The sequence below is a fragment of the Myotis davidii genome, unplaced genomic scaffold (assembly GCF_000327345.1).
Source record: "Myotis davidii unplaced genomic scaffold, ASM32734v1 scaffold424, whole genome shotgun sequence".
Classification (NCBI taxonomy): domain Eukaryota; kingdom Metazoa; phylum Chordata; class Mammalia; order Chiroptera; family Vespertilionidae; genus Myotis; species Myotis davidii.
Genome location: NW_006295827.1, coordinates 4,455,201 through 4,473,445, shown reverse-complemented (window position 1 = coordinate 4,473,445; position 18,245 = coordinate 4,455,201). Strand labels below are relative to the sequence as shown.

General features: G+C 37.9%; 1 protein-coding gene across 11 annotated transcripts in view; it reads left to right on the top strand.

Moving 5' to 3' along the window:
- Positions 1–18,245, top strand: part of GTF2I (general transcription factor IIi) — a 96,084-nt gene that overhangs the window by 71,012 nt on the left and 6,827 nt on the right. For all 11 annotated transcript variants that reach the window (XM_006770866.2, XM_006770862.2, XM_006770864.2 and 8 more), the window contains 13 exons: positions 554–737; positions 1,782–1,840; positions 6,365–6,436; positions 7,447–7,630; positions 8,268–8,326; positions 8,671–8,745; positions 11,985–12,086; positions 12,690–12,755; positions 13,285–13,468; positions 14,391–14,449; positions 15,117–15,197; positions 16,169–16,252; positions 17,853–18,036. In XM_006770866.2, coding sequence (XP_006770929.1) covers positions 554–737; positions 1,782–1,840; positions 6,365–6,436; positions 7,447–7,630; positions 8,268–8,326; positions 8,671–8,745; positions 11,985–12,086; positions 12,690–12,755; positions 13,285–13,468; positions 14,391–14,449; positions 15,117–15,197; positions 16,169–16,252; positions 17,853–18,036 — 1,393 coding nt within the window. The remainder of the gene's footprint in view (positions 1–553; positions 738–1,781; positions 1,841–6,364; positions 6,437–7,446; positions 7,631–8,267; positions 8,327–8,670; positions 8,746–11,984; positions 12,087–12,689; positions 12,756–13,284; positions 13,469–14,390; positions 14,450–15,116; positions 15,198–16,168; positions 16,253–17,852; positions 18,037–18,245) is intronic.

Genomic DNA, 18,245 nt, shown 5'->3' with positions numbered 1-18,245 from the left:
AGGGGGCTTCTTCCTGCTTTCCCTTTCGCCTCCCTGCATTGTGCCTACATATGCAAATTAACCGCCATCTTGTTGGCAGTTAACTGCCAATCTTAGTTGACAGTTAATTTGCATATAGCCCTGATTAGCCAATGAAAAGGGTAGCATTGTACTCCAATTACCATTTTTCTCTTTTATTAGTGTAGATTATGAAACGTTCTAAATCTGTACAAAAGGGAGAGAATAGTGTAACAAACTCCCAGATACTCTTTATTGTGTCATAGTTTTCTTTTTTTATTTCTTTCAAAAGATACAGAAAAGTTTTTTATAACAAGATCTTAATGTTATTAAGATGGTCTTAGAATCAGGAAACATTAAGTCCATCACAAGTTACCCTTGATCAGCGGCCCTTTATACCTGCAATTACTGCTTTTTTAAGTCTATTTCGTGGTTAGTGTATTGTTTCCAGAGAGTACTTGGCTTTCTAAAACATTGACATGTACACTGACTTGGATTGTACCAAAATATGATTGCAGCAGGAACTTATCTCCTGAATTGTTTTTCTTTTGTAAAGCTGAAGCCTTGGGAAGCACTGAAGCCAAGGCTGTACCTTACCAGAAATTTGAGGCACATCCTAATGATCTCTATGTGGAAGGACTACCAGAAAACATTCCTTTTAGAAGTCCTTCATGGTATGGAATCCCAAGGCTTGAAAAAATTATTCAAGTGGGCAATCGAATAAAATTCGTTATTAAAAGGTAAGATTATAATCTACAGAAATAAATTTAATGTTGTCTTAAATATTAATTTAATGAAAATGGATGACTTTTTGTTCACTTCTCAGTTGGACTTATTCTAGTATTCAGAATTAAGGTGTTACATTTAGATTCATTTATGGAGCAAATGTTTATTTAGTGCCAGGTACCAGATGTACAAAATTGGGTATGACAGTTCAGATGACTTATTACAGACATAAATTCAATAAAGTGCACTTTGGGGGAGAAGACTAGGGGTAGCATGTAGATTAGTCAGTTGTACATAGAGATTGGAGAAAAGGTGTTTCAAATAAAGGAAATAATGTAAGTGGGGGCAAGAAGTATCGAATGTACTTTAATGTTTACCTAACCGCACCATTCTGTGTGGAGTGGGTTGAGATGCCTTGTGTGCACTGAGTGAAAGACAGATTGAGGCAGCCAAGTGGAGGACAGGCCTTATGTCTTATACAATCAGTGGAGTAATTAAACAATTTTAAAGCTGATTCCCCTTAAAATAATTTGGATTTACATTTTAGAAATGCTGTTTTGGCTGGGTTTGAAGGATAGCAGAATGGGTAATTTGGGAGCAGGGAGTGTAAACAGAAGGCCTGTTTTTAATACAGAAGAATTGTGGTGGATGTAGACTCTATTACTTGCTTATTACTGTTTGGGGGTTGTGCATTTGTGTACGTTTGTTGGGACTAATTGTATAAGGGAGAGGCAACTTTAGGATGACATAGCTAGATATTTCTAGCTATATTGTGATATAGTTCATTCGGGATTTAAAAAAAGAAGGTTGAGCTGGTTGGAGGGAAAGGTTTTGTACATTTAAGCTTAAAATGCATTTGAGGACATTCAGGTAGTTCCACCTGAATCTGTTAAAATTGCTATTTTCAAAATAATCTGTAGTCACCAGAATGGTACTTTTCATTGCACAAGAAGGCAGAATGAACCATATTGAAAATCAGTGGCCCTGCACATATGTGTGGAGAAGACCTGTAAGGCATTCGTAAATGCTCTGTTACTAATGTCAACTTATTTTTACAGACCAGAACTTCTGACTCACAGTACTACTGAAGTTACTCAGCCAAGAACGAATACACCAGGTAAAATAATAGTGAATTTCTTTTTTAAAAGCTTATGAAGCCCTGGCCAGATAGCTCAGTTGGTTAAAGTGTTGTCTTGATACGTCAAGGTTGCAGGTTTGATCCCTGGTCAGGAACATACAAGAAGCAACCAATGAATGCATAAATAAGTGGAACAATAAATTGATCTCTCTCCCTCTTCTTCTCCCTCTCTTTCCTTTGTCTCTCTCTCTCTCTCTCTTAAAATCAATAAATAAATAAATTGAAGGGAAAAAACCTTATTAGATAAATTGTTTTTAAGCTTTTAAAAAACCTTTTAAAGCAATGGAATTCCTCTTCTTTCTCCAAAAATATATTTTGAGGAATTTCAGTACAGACACTACTTGATTTATCAATATGAACATAAGCAGTTTTAGAGAATTTGAGCTTTGAATTTGGACCAGTGGTATTCAGTAGAAATAAAATGTGTTTCACAAATGCAAGCCACATATGTCATTTTAAATTTTCTAGTAAACAAATCTGTTTTAACCTAATCAATATAAAATATACATGAAAAAGGAATTTGCATTTTTTTTATTTCATATGTTTACTAGAGGCCCAGTGCACGAAATTTGCAGTCCGGGTGCCCTCAGGGGATGTCCGACTGATGGCTTAAGCCCGCTTCTCCTGGGGGGCAGGCCTAAGCCATCAGTCAGACATCCTTATTGCTGCTGCGGAGGCAGGAGAGGCTCCTGCCACCCCTGCTGTGCTTGCCAGCTATGAACCCGGCTTTTGGCTGAGCAGCGCTCCCCCAGTGGGAGCGCACTGACCACCAGGGTGCAGCTCCTGTGTTGAGCATTTGTTTCCTGGTGGTCAGTGTGTGTCATAGCAACCGGTCATTCTGTCAATTGGTCAATTTGCATATTAGCCTTTTATGATATAGGATAGGGTATTCTATTTGAAATGCCAATGTGTATTTTATACTTTTATCTCAATTCAACTTGCCATGTTTTAAGTGCTCAGTTGTCAGATGTGGCAAATGTTGCAGACTATACAGTTTAAACTTTAATCTTTATTTATACAAACCCTGTTTTTTCATCTTTTTTCCTTCCCTCACCTGAGATATGCTTTTTATTGATTTTAGAGAGAGGAAGGGGTGGGGCCGGGTGGGTAGGAGATAGAGGGAAGGAGTGAGGGAGGGGAGAGGCAGGGAGGGAGGGAAAAGAAAAGACAGAAGAAAGAGAAAGAAAGGAACAACAATGTGAGAGAGAAACATACATCAGTTGCCTCCCAAATGGACCCCAACTGGGGATCACACCCGCCACTTTTTGGTGTACAAGACATTGCTTCAACTGATCCACACTGAACAGGGCCATACCCTATTTTTCAGATGACAGATACTGTAATTCCACCAATTGCACTGGCCAATAGAAAGATATATGAAGTCTCAGTTTTAATTATGTGAATGGTTTTATTTAAGCTATAAGTCTGCTTTTATTTTCCGTCTTTTTTTAAAATACGTTTTTGTATTGATTTCAGGGAGAAAGGGAAAAGTGTGAGAGAGATAGAAATATCAGTGATGAGAATCACTGATCAGCTGCCTTCTGAACTCCCCACATGGGATCAAGCCTGCAACCCGGGTATATGCCCTGACTAGGAATCAACTGGTGACCTGGTTCATAGGTCTATGCTTAACCACTGAACCATGCTGTCTGGGCTCTTTGTCATCTTTTTGTTTACCATTGCAGTGTCAAAAAAGTGACCACAACTTGTATATCTTTTACAATCTTAGGGACTTTGTTGCCAAGAACCAATGGCTGTTTCTCTGTGTGTGTAGTTAACCATTCTTGTAAATACTAAGGTAAATGAACTATTATACAAAATGGAATTATTTTCTATACTAAAATACTCATCTTTCAACTCTTAGGGTGCCTGGAGCAACTGGTGAAGGTCAGCCAGTATGCCAAATAGGTTGTATAATATGTTGATCATGGCATGAAAACTGGTTGAGAAATACTGAACTAGGGAAACAAAATTATCCTGTGCCAGGAATCCTGCAGGTTGAGCATCAAAATCAGCACAGCAACCGCCTCAGCATGCATTTTTGATTTAGGCAAGAAACAATGTATTGATGATGAATTGAAGATTGGAGATGACACAGATTTTGCTAAGGGAAGTAATATAGATATTAAAAAAAAGTATTCCCAAAGGTAGAGCTTTAATATTAATTAGCCAGAATATGATGGAAGTCTATGAATGACCTTTCATTTCTCAAGACAGACCTCAAATTCAAGTTTGTGATTAATATGATCACTGCTTAATATTGACTGCAAACTGAGAATGTTAAATATGCATCATTGAAAGGATATACCGGCACTATAGATGTCACTCCAAGGATTGAGTAATAGCATTTTCATCAGTACTTGATCTGCTGTCTCCTAGCATAGATAATTCAAGTCCTGTTATCAAAAGAACCGATTCTCTGAGTCATTAACAATGTTTGGCCTCCTATTAGTCATAGATTTTAGAAAGAATTAAAGGTTATCATTCTTCATCCCAACAAAATGTTAAGTTGGTGTTCCAGTGAGCCAGTCATTAGTCTTTTGCTGGGCCAACTCAAGTTTAGACTATACAACAAAAGTTTTGTTAGTCACTATTGCCATCAGCAATGTCTTTTTAATTCTTGGCATGACCTGGGATTAGGTAACAGTTGTGTGCCTAAATACACTGTAGGTGTACTTCACCTTCAATTTGATAAAAGATAATATGTCAACTGTGAGAAAGTTGTGGAGCTAGCCAGGCAATTGAGCGTTGAATGGGAAGAATGGGGTGGTATTACTTGGCTCTTCTGAGGAGTAGTTCAGAGATCTTTTGTAAAACCAGAAAAGGAAGTGTAGAATGAGGTGAGGCAGAACGGGTATCTGAGCAACAAGTTAACAGAAGCTCTTTACCTTGGAGAAGGAGAGGCTAGATATCTTTATAGTAATAATTCAGATTTGGTTTAAACCAGAGTTACTCTGGCTGAATGGTTACACTACCATGCTAAATCTTTGAGATGCTAGTTTTCTTTTAAAGGAAAACTTCTAATGATCTTTTACAGTAAGGGTAAAGAAACATAAGACTTTCTGAGGCCACCAACTTTTAGCAATATTTTTAGAACCTCTCCAACATCTCCTACTGCCTTTGTCAGTAAACACAATGACGTTCACACTTAATTTTGTCAGACAAGTCCTGATTATCTGTCCCAGTGAGTGACATCCTGTACGTCTTTTTAATGACATATTTTTCTTTATTTTTACATTACATTTAAAAGGGAATGTTTGTCTTGTAAATAAGGGTTGAGGAAATAACCCATTGTAGATGTGAGTAGTGTTGAGTGACAATTCTCAAATCTCTTTAACATTTATTTCTGCCATTTATTTCTTGCTGTGATTAGTGAAGTTTGCTTTGTGTGGGTTTCTAGGCACATATCTGTTCAGTAAAATAAGGAATGCCTTTTTGGAAAGCAATTGCAAGTGAAGTTGTTGGTTGAACCTGGTATAGGCCTTCCCAATCCCCACAGGATTCTCTGATGTGACTCCAAGGAGGAATGTTTGAAAACCACTTATCTAGCCCTGGCTGGTGGCTCAGTTGGTTGGAACACCGTCCTGTACATCAAAACATTATGGGTTCCATTCCTGGTCAGGGCACATACCCAGGCTGTTTTTCTGTTTCTCCCCCTTCCTCTCTCTCTCAAATAATTAAAAACATATACTTGGGTGAGGATTAAAAAACACACAAAACACTCATTTAGAGCACTCTTACAAACAAGTTCTGTGTTGTTGTTCTTCAAGTATGTTTTTATTATTTAGAGAGAGGGAGAGGAAGGGAAGGGGATAGAGAGATAAAAACATTGATGAGAGAGAAACATTGATCAGCCACCCCTACCAGGGACTGAGCCCCAAACATGGGCACATGCCCCATCCAGAAATCAAACCAGCTACTTCTTGAGTCATGGGTTGACACTCAACCACTGCGTCACACCGGCTGGGCTAAACATGAACAAGTTCTTTGTTTACAATGTGAAGTTAAATTTGAACCCTGTCTGTCTCAGTTCTTCTGATATTTGACATGTGCAGGAAATCATTCCTTTTTTCTTTCTTTTTTGTTTGTTGTTAATCCTCACCCAAGGATATTTTTCTATTGATTTTTAGAGAGAGTGGAAGGGAGGGGTAGAGACAGAGAGACACATCAATGTGAGAGAGACATATTGATTAGTTGCAACCCACATACATGCCCTTGACCAGAATCAAACCTGGAACCCTTCAGTCTGAGGCCAACACTTTATCCACTGAGCCAAACTGGCTAGGGCAGGAAATCATTATTTCCTTAAGATCCAATGTTTTTGTTCTTAAATAAAATTGAATTAAGAGTATCCCTGGATTATACACCTAAAACTAATATATTATATGTCAATCACATCTCAATTTTTTAAAAAGAGCATCACTGGAAAGAACAGCATTCAATCTAATTTTGTGTCAGAACCAATAAGGAGCATTATTAATTAGTTTTATTTTTGCTTTGTAGTCAAAGAAGATTGGAATGTCAGAATTACCAAGCTACGGAAGCAAGTGGAAGAGATTTTTAATTTGAAATTTGGTAAGTAAAACTCAGTGATTATGTCTTAATTGAAAAACAAATGACAGGCAGTGTTCTGAATGAATTATATCAGTTCATGACCTAAAGAAGGACGGTCCCAGAAAATGGGTTTTGGTTTATTTCTGCTACTAAATTCACTATTCAAACTGAACAATTTATTTTTCTTGGATTCAGTTTTCTCATATGTCAAAATGGGAGAGCAAGGGAGGAGTTGGGCTAAGTCTCAGTTCCTCTGCTGTACTTCTAATCTGGCTAACACTGAATGGCCACTAGGTTTCACCATTTTTCGGCGTAGAGTTGTTGACAGCGGTTTCCTGGAGCGCTGTCTGGAGAGGGATTCTGAGGAGGCTCAGCAGGTGTTTCCGTTGACTGGGTGTGTCTGTCATGGAGAAGGAAGTAGGGAGTGGGAGAGATAGCAGTATTCCCTGGGCGGTCCCATCGTCCTTTTAATGCCTGGTATTGACGTTTGTGTCCTATGTCAGGAATCTTATTTACTCGGCCTCTGATCTCTAACTTGAGTTATGCTTAGATACATCATATGCAACTTATTTTTTAAACAGCAAACTTGCATCTAGGTGACATACAAAGGCTGGGTGCGTGTTATAGTTCATTCTGTCCAGAGCACAGAGATAATTTTGACTAGTGATATAACTGTCCCTTTGATTTGAAGTGTTAAAATGTTCATCTTAAAAGTATTTATTTTTTAGGCTTGTTCTTCAGTTTTGCACAATATACTAAGCCTTCCTATTGAATGGATATTAATAGATTGTAGGGAACTTTTGCATAACATATTTGAGAATGTCCAGATGTTTACTGGGTTAATTGTAATTATTTTGCAATATGTACAAATACTGTATTGTTATATTATACACTGGAAACTAGTATGATGTTATATGTCAATTACACCTCTTGAAAAGATAAAACATGAAAAGAGAATGCTGTAAGACAAAAATAAGAGATTGTAAAATTTTATCTTCCATATGTTTGTTTGTTTGTTTTCCCAATTTCAGCTCAAGCTCTTGGACTCACGGAGGCAGTAAAAGTACCGTACCCTGTGTTTGAATCAAATCCTGAGTTCCTTTATGTAGAAGGCTTGCCAGAAGGAATTCCCTTCCGAAGCCCTACCTGGTTTGGAATTCCACGACTTGAAAGGATTGTTCGTGGCAGTAATAAAATCAAGTTTGTTGTTAAAAAGTAAGTTCTATTTGCCAATGTAGTCATTTCTGGAATTATGATAAAGTTATTATTTCTATTTAAATTATTTTCTAGCTCCAAGCCTTTGGCATCCAGGATGGAAAAGCATAGCTCTGAGCTACAGTCCTGGCATTGTCTATTGCCTTTGCAAGTTCTTTAACTTATACTTGGTTTTCTTCATTAGTACAAAAAGAATTATAACACCTGCCTCACAATGGTGATATTGAAGTTGGTTAGAAACAGCTCTCTCTTAATATGGCTGAATATTTGCATGGAGGATAAAAATGTTCATTTTTATCTTCTCTCTTATTCCTTGTTAAACTTGATTCCTTGGCAACTGAATCTCAATGATTAAGTTCCTTATTACTTCTCTGCATAATTTTAGTAGCTGCAGAAACTAGTGTTAATTTTCATTTTCATGAAAGAAGATATTTATTTTTCCTAAAATGATTTAGTAGATAGTTGTGGGAAGGAAAAGTGAGTTTTTTTAAGTTCAGTAAAGTAGACATTATTGTTGTATTACAGAATGATTCTGTGATCACCTTTATTAAAAATATTGGTCATGATCATTTTTACTAACTGTGAAGACCAATATTATTATATTGGTTATTGTAATGTTTCTTTGTTTTTTCTCTAGACCTGAACTAGTTATTTCCTACTTGCCTCCTGGAATGGCTAGTAAAATAAACACTAAAGGTAAGAGATTATATATAATCTTTATTATATATACTTCAGTGCATTAAAACATTGTTTTTCAACATTTCCTAAATCATACTGAAACATTGACCAATATTTTTAAGGAATTTTATTTAATGGACCTTTTGTTTTTCAAACATTCATTTAAAATTTCATGTTTGCAATCCTCCGTTCATGTTTCCACAGCTTTGTTGAGACTCATGTGGAGGATAACACTACCAGTTTAATTCTTCAGGTTTCTTTGAAAAGAGCCAAACTGTATGAATTTTAATACTCCGCTCTTATAAAGCATCCCCTCTGTTTTTCTTACAATATGCAAAAATAATTATGTGCTTACTTGGCAGCCCTGCAGTCCCCAAAAAGACCACGAAGCCCTGGGAGTAATTCAAAAGTTCCTGAAATTGAGGTCACTGTGGAAGGTGAGGCCACTCTGTGGCATGCTTCTGTTGATTTTCCACTTCACTAGTTATGTTTGTTGATTCTTCAGATTACTATGTATATTTTTATGCAAATGAGTTTTTATAATACTGGTTTTAGATGTGAATATACTACCTGATTAAAGCTAAATTTCTGAATGTTTCTAATTGAAATTTTCAAAGTGGTTAACATGATGTTCATTGAGCATATTGTAAACCGCTTGCAAGAAAATCCCTAAAAATTTTTTCTGTCTTATTAAGGTGACAGGAATGTGTGGAATTTTTTTTTCTGATATCCTTTATTTCCTATTCTTTTTAGGAAAAAAGTTTAGGGATGGTATAATAGGCAGCCCTTGTCAAGGGCACATACCTCAGTTGCAGGCTTGATCACCATGTGGGAGGCAACCAATCAATGTGTCTCTCTCACATCGCTGTTTCTCTCTCTCTGTCTCTTGCCTCCACTCTCTCTAAAATCAATGGAAAAATATCCTTAGGTGAAGATCAATAAAAATAAATAAATTAAATGTATTCTAAAAAGTAAAATAAAAAGCAGTACCTTGGATTAAACTAGTTCCTTCTACATCCTCAGGTTACTTCCTTTTCTCCACTTCCATTAGGTTTGTGGAATTCATACCTTTTCAGGATCACATGTGAAAGTACTTCATATAGTATTAAAGACAATCCTCAACCTATATCTTAGGTGTGGCTATGTCCTTCCATCTTTTCATTAATACAGAAGAAAAAGATAACTTCATGAGGGTAATTCTTTGTTGTCATATAACCTCAAGTTTTGTATTGAGTTTCCATGTTGATATTATGTGGAGCCTTAGTCCATCCCTATTTAGTTATCTTGTATATTCACAGAGAACCTGTTTTATCACATGAAAGGCATCAGGAATTCTTGTTCAATTTATGGATATCCTACACCAGTTTAGTAATGTCTGTTAAAAATTGAATTTAAATATGGCCCAACCAGTGTGGCTCAGTGGTTGAATGTTGACCAAAGAACCAGAAGGTCACGGTTCGATTCCCGGTCAGAGTACATGCCCAGGTTTCTGTCTCTCTCCCCTTCTCTCTATGAAATAAATAAAAACAAATAAGCAAACAAGTTTAAATGTACTCAATCCTTTACTTTCCTCTTTTTGGATAAGATCTGAGGAAGCTTTCTCTAATACACAAATTTTCCATGCTTTCCTGAAGGAACTCAAGTAAAAAGTAAGATGCTTGGGGTGTTACTTTTAGTAAAAAGATTGAGATGCTGAGGAACCAGACAAACCTGGGTCTGAAACCATAGAGATTTTGACAATATGAACAATGATACTGCATAAGATGGTGATGAAAGCTTCACAGAGAAGATTACATGTGAACTAGGCTTTGCTGGAAGAGCAGAATATCTCTAGGCAGAGACAGAAATGCCATTCCAGAGAGAGCATAGCATGAGCAAAGGTACTGATTACTAGTAAATACAGTAATGCAGTTTGAGTGATGACAAATAATCTTGTGTTTTAGGGTGCATCGTTTTGCACCTTGTTCCAACAGTACTTGTTATCTCAGGACCTTTTAAGGCTTCAATGGCCAGAAAAGTCCTGGAACCAGCTGATTCTAGGGTCATAATAGTTGCATTCTTGATATGATTGATCAGTGCTGTCTTCATTTGATATTAATGAGTAAAATCAATAAAGGAGTAATGGCCCCAAAACGTCACTAAGGTTGTGAGATTAAAGGTTATGAAAAGAGAGTAAGGTTCAGAAGGAAAGGAGGGGTGGTGACATAACAAAGAATCAAGAAGTTGAATAAAACGCTTAAATCAAGAGATAGAAAGGGTATTTTACAATATAACAATATACTCTGATTAGGAGTAAAGGTGTTATAAGAAAACTGTGTACCTCAAAAAAGGAGAGACTGCTGTCCAAGAACCCTGGTAGAGTTACAGACTTTCTTATTTTAAAACATTCTGGATATTAAGAAACATGACTCTATACATAGAGGACAGAAAACATGCAGTAAACGTCACTACACTGCTAACCTTTTTTTTCTCCTGTTTGACTAGTGTAAAGTTATATTGTGTATATACTAGTGTCCTGATCTCAAATTAATCTGTGAATGTTAAATATTGAAATCGGGGGATAATCAAACATCCAGTTAATACACACTGTTTTTATAGGCACTATTCTATAGAGCAGGGGTGGGGAATGTCTGGTCCGCAGGCCGTATAAGGCCCGAGAAATCATTTGGCCTGGCCCTGCCAAGGCGTTAGGGGTGAATTAATTAAATGTTTGGCCAAAAATAGCCAAATATATTTTATTGATTTTTTTACAGAGGAAAGGAGAGGGATAGAGAGCTAGAAACATCGAAGAGAGAGAAACTTCGATCAGCTGCCTCCCGCACACACCCCACTGGGTATGTGCCCGCAACCAAGGTACATGCCCTTGACCAGAATCAAACCCGGGACCCTTCAGTCCACAGGCCGACGCTCTATCCACTGAGCCAAACCGGTCAGGGCCAGGCTAATTTTTTTTTCTGTGTCTAAAGTATTTTGTAAATGGCTTCATAAGAAATTTTTTTGGTGGCAGTGGTGGGATATAAGCAAAGTTACAAAACATTTTCAATAAAAAAGTAGAGTTAACAGCAAAATTACATTTTCTTTATCCTATATAATAAAGCGGCAATATGCAAGTTGACCATCATGCCCTCACACAAGTTGGCCACTCCATTATGGTCACAAGATGGCCTGCAGGGGAGGGTAGTTGGGGGTGACCAGGCCTGCAGGGAGGGCAGTTAGGGGTGACCGGGCCTGCAGGGGAGGGCAGTTGGGGGCGACCAGGCCAGCAGGGGAAGGCAGTTGGGGGCGATCGGGCCGGCAGGGGAGCAGTTAGGTGTCTGCCAGGCTGGCAGGGGAGTGGTTAAGGAGTGACCAGGCTGGCAGGCAGAAGCGGTTAGGGGCAATCAGGCTGGCAGGCAGGTGAGCAGTTAGGAGCCAGTGGTCCTAAGAGGGCATGATGAAGCATTAAGTGAATTGAATGTAACTAAGATGAGCCAGAAAACTAATTCTGTTTTGGGGAGAGTGCCTAATTGTCAGGATAGAAATAGAAAAATGGGTGGGAGTCTGTGCAACTAGCAGCAGTGCCTGTTTTCATTGCAGGGTGCTTATATACTAACTTTGTATTCCAGTACAGGCTAGGCTTCAGTAGCATGATTAAATATGTGTGTTTATTATGTTGTTGTTTTTCATTCTTCTTTAGGCCCTAATAACAACAGCCCTCAGACTTCAGCTGTTCGAACCCCTACTCAGACAAATGGCTCTAATGTTCCCTTTAAGCCTCGAGGGAGAGAGTTTTCCTTTGGTAAATATGGATTTTATTATTCTTGATTTTTGTCATTTTAAATAAAAGGAATTTACAAAAATGCTTTATTTTACTAGGGGAATTTTTATTTTTATTACTATATTATTAATTAGTACTTAAAGGCACAGATTGTAGTCAGACAGCTTGTTCAATCTGCTGCCAGTACTATATAATTCTGTAACCTTGGGTAAGCTGCTGAACTTTTCTGTGCCTCAGTTTCCTTATTTGTAAATGGGGATAACATTACTTCCTGGCTCATTGGGTTATAATGAGGATTATAAATACGAAATCATTTTGTAGGGTAGAATTATATCTAATACATAGTAGATACTATAATTGTCTTTTGGGAGGTTTGGAGGCTTTATTTGTTTTATATTTGCTTTAGCATATGTCATTTATTGGTAGCCAACATATCAATGATATAATAAAATAGTTAAATAATGTGTCAGAATTAGAGTAGTTGTCAAACCATGACTGTGTTAACAACCTATGTATTTTCTTATTTTGTACTTAAAGATGTACAATAAAATAAATCCCTGACCATGGAAGTATATTGGTAAATATTATCAACAAATTTACTATCTTGGTTTTTTTTATGTACAGAGGCCTGGAATGCCAAAATCACAGATCTAAAACAAAAAGTTGAAAATCTTTTCAATGAAAAATGTGGTAAGTTTATTTTGAAACATTATTATTAAAATATAAAGCACCTTTTTAGCAATAGAAGAATGTGCCCTGGCCCATGTGGTTCGGTGGTTAGAGCGTCAGCCCATGCAAATATGGTTGCTGGTTCAATTCCTATTCAAGGGCAGGTACCTGGATTGCAGGTTCAATCCCCGTCCCCAGTCGTCCCTGGTGGCAACCAGTTGATGTGTCTCTCACATTGAAGTTTCTCTCTCTCTTCTCTTCATTGCTTCTGTCCCTTTCACTCTCTCTGAAAAACAATGGAAAAAAAATATCCTTGAGTGAGGATTAATAACAACAAAAATTGAAGAATGTAAGCAGAGTAAAGTGTTCAACATTTAAATTACGTTGTTTGTTATTGGAAGTGTGTGGGTCTTGCAGGCATGAATTTCATAATTTCTCCCACTTAACTGAGCATCAAGAATTTTTTAAAATGTAATTTTTGTTATCACAAAATGTTATTTAAAATGCATTTTTAAGTTTTAAATGTAAGAAATATATGTGTGTTTTGTAGGTGAAGCTCTTGGCCTTAAACAAGCTGTGAAAGTGCCATTTGCATTATTTGAGTCTTTCCCAGAAGACTTTTACGTAGAAGGCTTACCTGAGGGTGTGCCATTCCGACGACCATCTACTTTTGGCATTCCAAGGCTGGAGAAGATACTCAGAAACAAAGCCAAAATTAAGTTCATTATTAAAAAGTAAGGAAATGAGATTGGCCATGAGTTGATACTGTTCGACATTGAGAGGTGGTTCATGGATTCACCTTTGTAATAGGGCCATTTTAGCCCTAGTGTCAACAAAGCTCTTTAAGCTATACTTTTTTATACGTTTAAAATTTTTCATAATTGGTTAAAAGAGGGAAGGAGGGCTCTAATTCATCAGAGGGATAACAATTTCATTTTGTTAAATCTACCCACAGTTGTATTTTTAATGGTTGATGCAGCTGGAATTTAAGCAGTGATTCAGTTTTATAAAACCATTTTATTTCTCCAACATACACAGTATTTTAAATTTCTCTCCTGTTGGCTTGGAGATCTCGTAGCACAATTGAAACCGATGGGAATAGTTAAAATTAGAAAATACATAATGATGCTCAAGAATTATTTGAAACGAATTTTAGGTTTTGTTTATTAACGCTGACTTTTGAGTCGCCCAGAGATGCTGTCACATAATCAAAGCTGACATTGCCAACATAATGGTCACCTTTTGTACTTACATCCAACTTTGTTGGAGGTATGGCTCTCCTTTGGCTTCCTAAGAAGAAAGACTCTTTTGCTCAAGTTTTCACAGCCTGTCTTACCTTTGCATGGTACCTTCATAAAGGGCATTTCCTGTTCCCATTCTCAAGTCTAACGCTGAATCTCTCCAGGTTATCTTGAAATCACAGGAAGAAGAAGCTATTGAAAGTAGATAGGGCTGGATGGATGTTATAATCACAATTATAATTAGTCTTTTTGCATGTGTTCCTTTAGATAATCCAGCTTTTTCTGGTTTTCCATTACTAAGAACCTAGTATATATTTACAGAGAATTACTGGTTTTAAAATATTTTACATGTTTAATTTTTAATGTTTTATTATTGGATAATTAACAAATGTCTTTTCTCTTTTCTTGTTTTTAGGCCTGAAATGTTTGAGACAGCAATTAAGGAGAGCACCTCCGCCTCTAAGAGCCCTCCAAGTAAGTTGTTGCTACAGAAAACATGTGATTGGAAATTTATTTTGCAGCAGTGATTTTAAAAATTGTTTAAAGACCAACTATTGAGCTAAAAGCAGGAAAGCTCATTCAAAATTGGGGGTTGTAGAAAAAATAATAAAAGAAAGGAAAAAGAAAAAACCCTACAAAATTAGAATTGTGACTAGTTTATGGTTTTTAGTTCTTTTAATAATTGAGAATCTCTATGTGTCTGCTATCCTAAGCTTTACAAGGAAGAGAAATAAGTAAAAAGCCTTTTGGGGAGCTTACTATCGCAAAATGACAAAACATTCCATGAAAAAGGAACAAACCTTAAACAAAAGTTGGGTTAAAATCCTATTTTGCATAGTCTGAATTATAACACGCTAGAGGCCCAGTGCACGAATTGTGCACGGGTGGAGTCCCTTGGCCTGGCTGGCGATTGGGGCCAATCAGGGCTGTAGGGGGAAGGGAAAGGGGCTGCAGGAGGTTGACTATGGGAGTGCACTGACCACCAGGGGGCAGCTCCTGCGTTGAGCGTCTGTCCCCTGGTGGTCAGGGCGCGTCATAGCAACCGATCATTTGGTTGACCGGTCATAATAGTCACTTAGGCTTTTATATGTAGAGATTATTAGAGAAGATTTAATTATTTTATATCTGTTGTAATTTTAAGGAAAAATAAATTCATCGCCTAATGTTAATACTACTGCATCTGGTGTTGAAGATCTTAACATCATTCAGGTGACAATTCCAGGTATGATTTCTCTGCCTTTATCATAGTTCATGGGGTGGTTTCCTTTTCAGTTTTTTCACTTTCAGGATATGGATTACTGGGGATATTGAGTGTAAGGCACATTGTGTGTTCTCCTTCCCATACCTTGCAGAAATTAACCAAATACATCATCTTCTCAGTTTTTTTGCTAAGTAACTCTAGGCAGTTCATTGTACTTGGTGTGAGCTAAAACCTGGTGACCACCCAGATACCTAATGTCTTGTTTTAAAAAATCTGTTTCACTCTGGCCAGTGTTTATCAGTGGTTAGAGCCTCAACCCACAGACCAAAGGGTCACAGGTTTGATTCCTGGTCAAGGGCAGGTACCTGGGTTGCAGGACTAGGGCACATTTGGGAAGCAACTAATAGATCAGCAGTTCTCAACCTGTGGGTCGCGACCCCTTTGGTGGTCGAATGACCCTTTCACAGGGGTCGCCTAAGACCATCCTGCATATCAGATATTTACATTACAATTCATAACGGTAACACCATTTCGTTGCTACATGAAGTAGCAACGAAAATAATTTTATGGTTGAGTCACAACATGAGGAACTGTATTTAAAGGGCCAGAAGATTGAGAACCACTGCAGTAGATGTATCTCTCTCACATCAGTGTTCATCTTTCTCACCCTCCCCTTCTCTCCCACTCTCTTCCCGTTCCTTTAACTCTCTAAAAGTCAATTAAAAAATATATTTGGGTGAGGATTAATAAAAAATAATAATAAATAAATTTGTATGAAATAACAGGTAAACTTCTTGATAATAGGAATAAAGTATCATTTTCAATTTGGTTTTATTGTTAAATCATTTTTATGTAAATCATTTCAATCTTGATTAGTTTAAAATACTTGAATATTTAAAAAACAAAGTGAGTTACAAAGAGAACCTAAACACTTATTTGGAATTAAAATTGTATTATTAAAGTATTATGAGTTTTCTTTTAACTTTTTTTAGATGATGATAATGAAAGACTTTCAAAAGTTGAAAAAGCTAGACAGCTAAGAGAACAAGTTAATGACCTCTTCAGTCGCAAATTTGGTAAGTTTCATTTACATAGTACAGCTTACAACAAGCAAGGAAATTTTGTTTCAATAAGAAACAGCAAAAACAACCATGCTGGCACCTTGGTCTTGGACTTCAAACATCAAACTTGTGAAAAAAATGAATATATCTGGTTTAGGCCACCCAGTCTGTGATAGCCTCTATAATAAAGGGCTAATATGCAAATTGTCCCCTCAGGAGTTTGACAGACCAGGAGTTCGACTGCTTGCTATGACATGCGCTGACCAGCACGGGGCAGCGTGGAACCAAGGAAGGCCCTGGCCAGCCCTGATCGCCGGCCAGGCCTAGGGACCCCGCTGTGCATGAATTTTGTGCACAGGGCCTCTAGTTTTGTTATAAAAGCCCTAGAAAACATAAATAGTACTCAGTGAATTATGATTGAGAATATAAAATGAAATTGGAAAAAATAAATATCTTTAAAAACAGAACAGTACATTATGCTCAGATAATTATAATCTTATATAAAAGGAAATAAAGTTATAAAATAAGTATTTTGGTTTTGCTAAAGTCCTTTAGTAAGAAAACATTAAATGTATTATATTATTGATAACTAGGGTCCCGGTGCACGAAATTCGTGCACAGGGGGTGGGTCCTTCAGCCCAACCTGCACCCTCTCCAATTGGGAGCCCTCTCCAATCCAGGAGTTTCTGTCTGTCTTTGTAATCATATGAGAGAATTGTCTGAGACCCCAACCCAGATTGGTTTGGTGCTTATAGAATAATAGAGCTCTTTTTTTTTTTCTTTACTCCATTGGTAGAGATTTCCTAGAAGTTGCAGGATATCTTCCCTTTAATTTTTCCTCAACATTCTTACTTTACTTATGTCTCTCACCTTTGCCTTCCCTCCATCGCCCACCTGCAACAGTAACTTGCTCCAGGCTCACTTTGCGAGTCTAGTGTCTAGGCCTAGGAGATCCCGCAACACGTCTGCCACCAGAACTACGACTCCCAGCATTCTGGTGCTCCCCACACTCTGGGCTTCCACTTCTGGTCCAGGGGCTGCCACCAGAACTATGATTCCCAGAATTTCTGGTGCTCCCTGCACTCTTGGTTTCCGCTTCCAGTCCAGGGGCTGCAGAAACCAAAAGGACTGGGAACTCCAGCCGCCCCCAGGCCAGGCTGACAGGACTGGACACTTCAGTAGCGTCCCCAGGGCCCCAACCGCTCAGTGCGCGCGTGCACTGGCCACAGGTTCGGGGCGAGCAGGGTCCCGGGGACGCCTGCCATGTCGCCCCGGCTACGCGGCAGGTAGGCAGGTGTCCCATCTGGCCATTTGGAGCCTGCGTGCATGCGTGCTGCCCATAGGCCTGCCATCTTTGTTGGGTTAATTTGCATACTCACTCCTGCTTGGCTGTGGGCATCAGGGAGAGATGGCCAATTTATATAGGTCTATTATTAATATAGGTGGTCAATATTAAAGTGAACAAAATTAAGGTTTATATGTGGTTGTTTGAAATGTACAAAGACTTTAGTTAATAGTGGAGACTGTCCTTAAAATTAATGTTGGTCTGTGCTTTTTAAATATTCACTAAGGTGGTATGTTAATCTATGCTTTTATGCTGTTTCTGTCACTACAGGAGAAGCCATTGGTATGGGTTTCCCTGTGAAAGTTCCCTACAGGAAAATCACAATTAACCCTGGCTGTGTGGTGGTTGATGGCATGCCTCCTGGAGTGTCATTCAAAGCCCCCAGTTACCTGGAAATTAGCTCCATGAGAAGAATTCTAGATTCAGCTGAGTTCATTAAATTCACAGTCATTAGGTAAGTGAGAGTTACCTGTTTGCTCATAAGAATGAATGCATCTGCATCCAAAACATAGTCATATGTAGTAATAGAATCAAGTCTACCATGTAATGAACAAATAAAATACTTTAGTTATTGTACTATTAGATTTTCTCCTCCCTGAGTTGATTCTTCATTCTCTGGAGGTAAGGCAAGGGGTGAGGTTGTAATTGTTCCCTTTGAGAGCA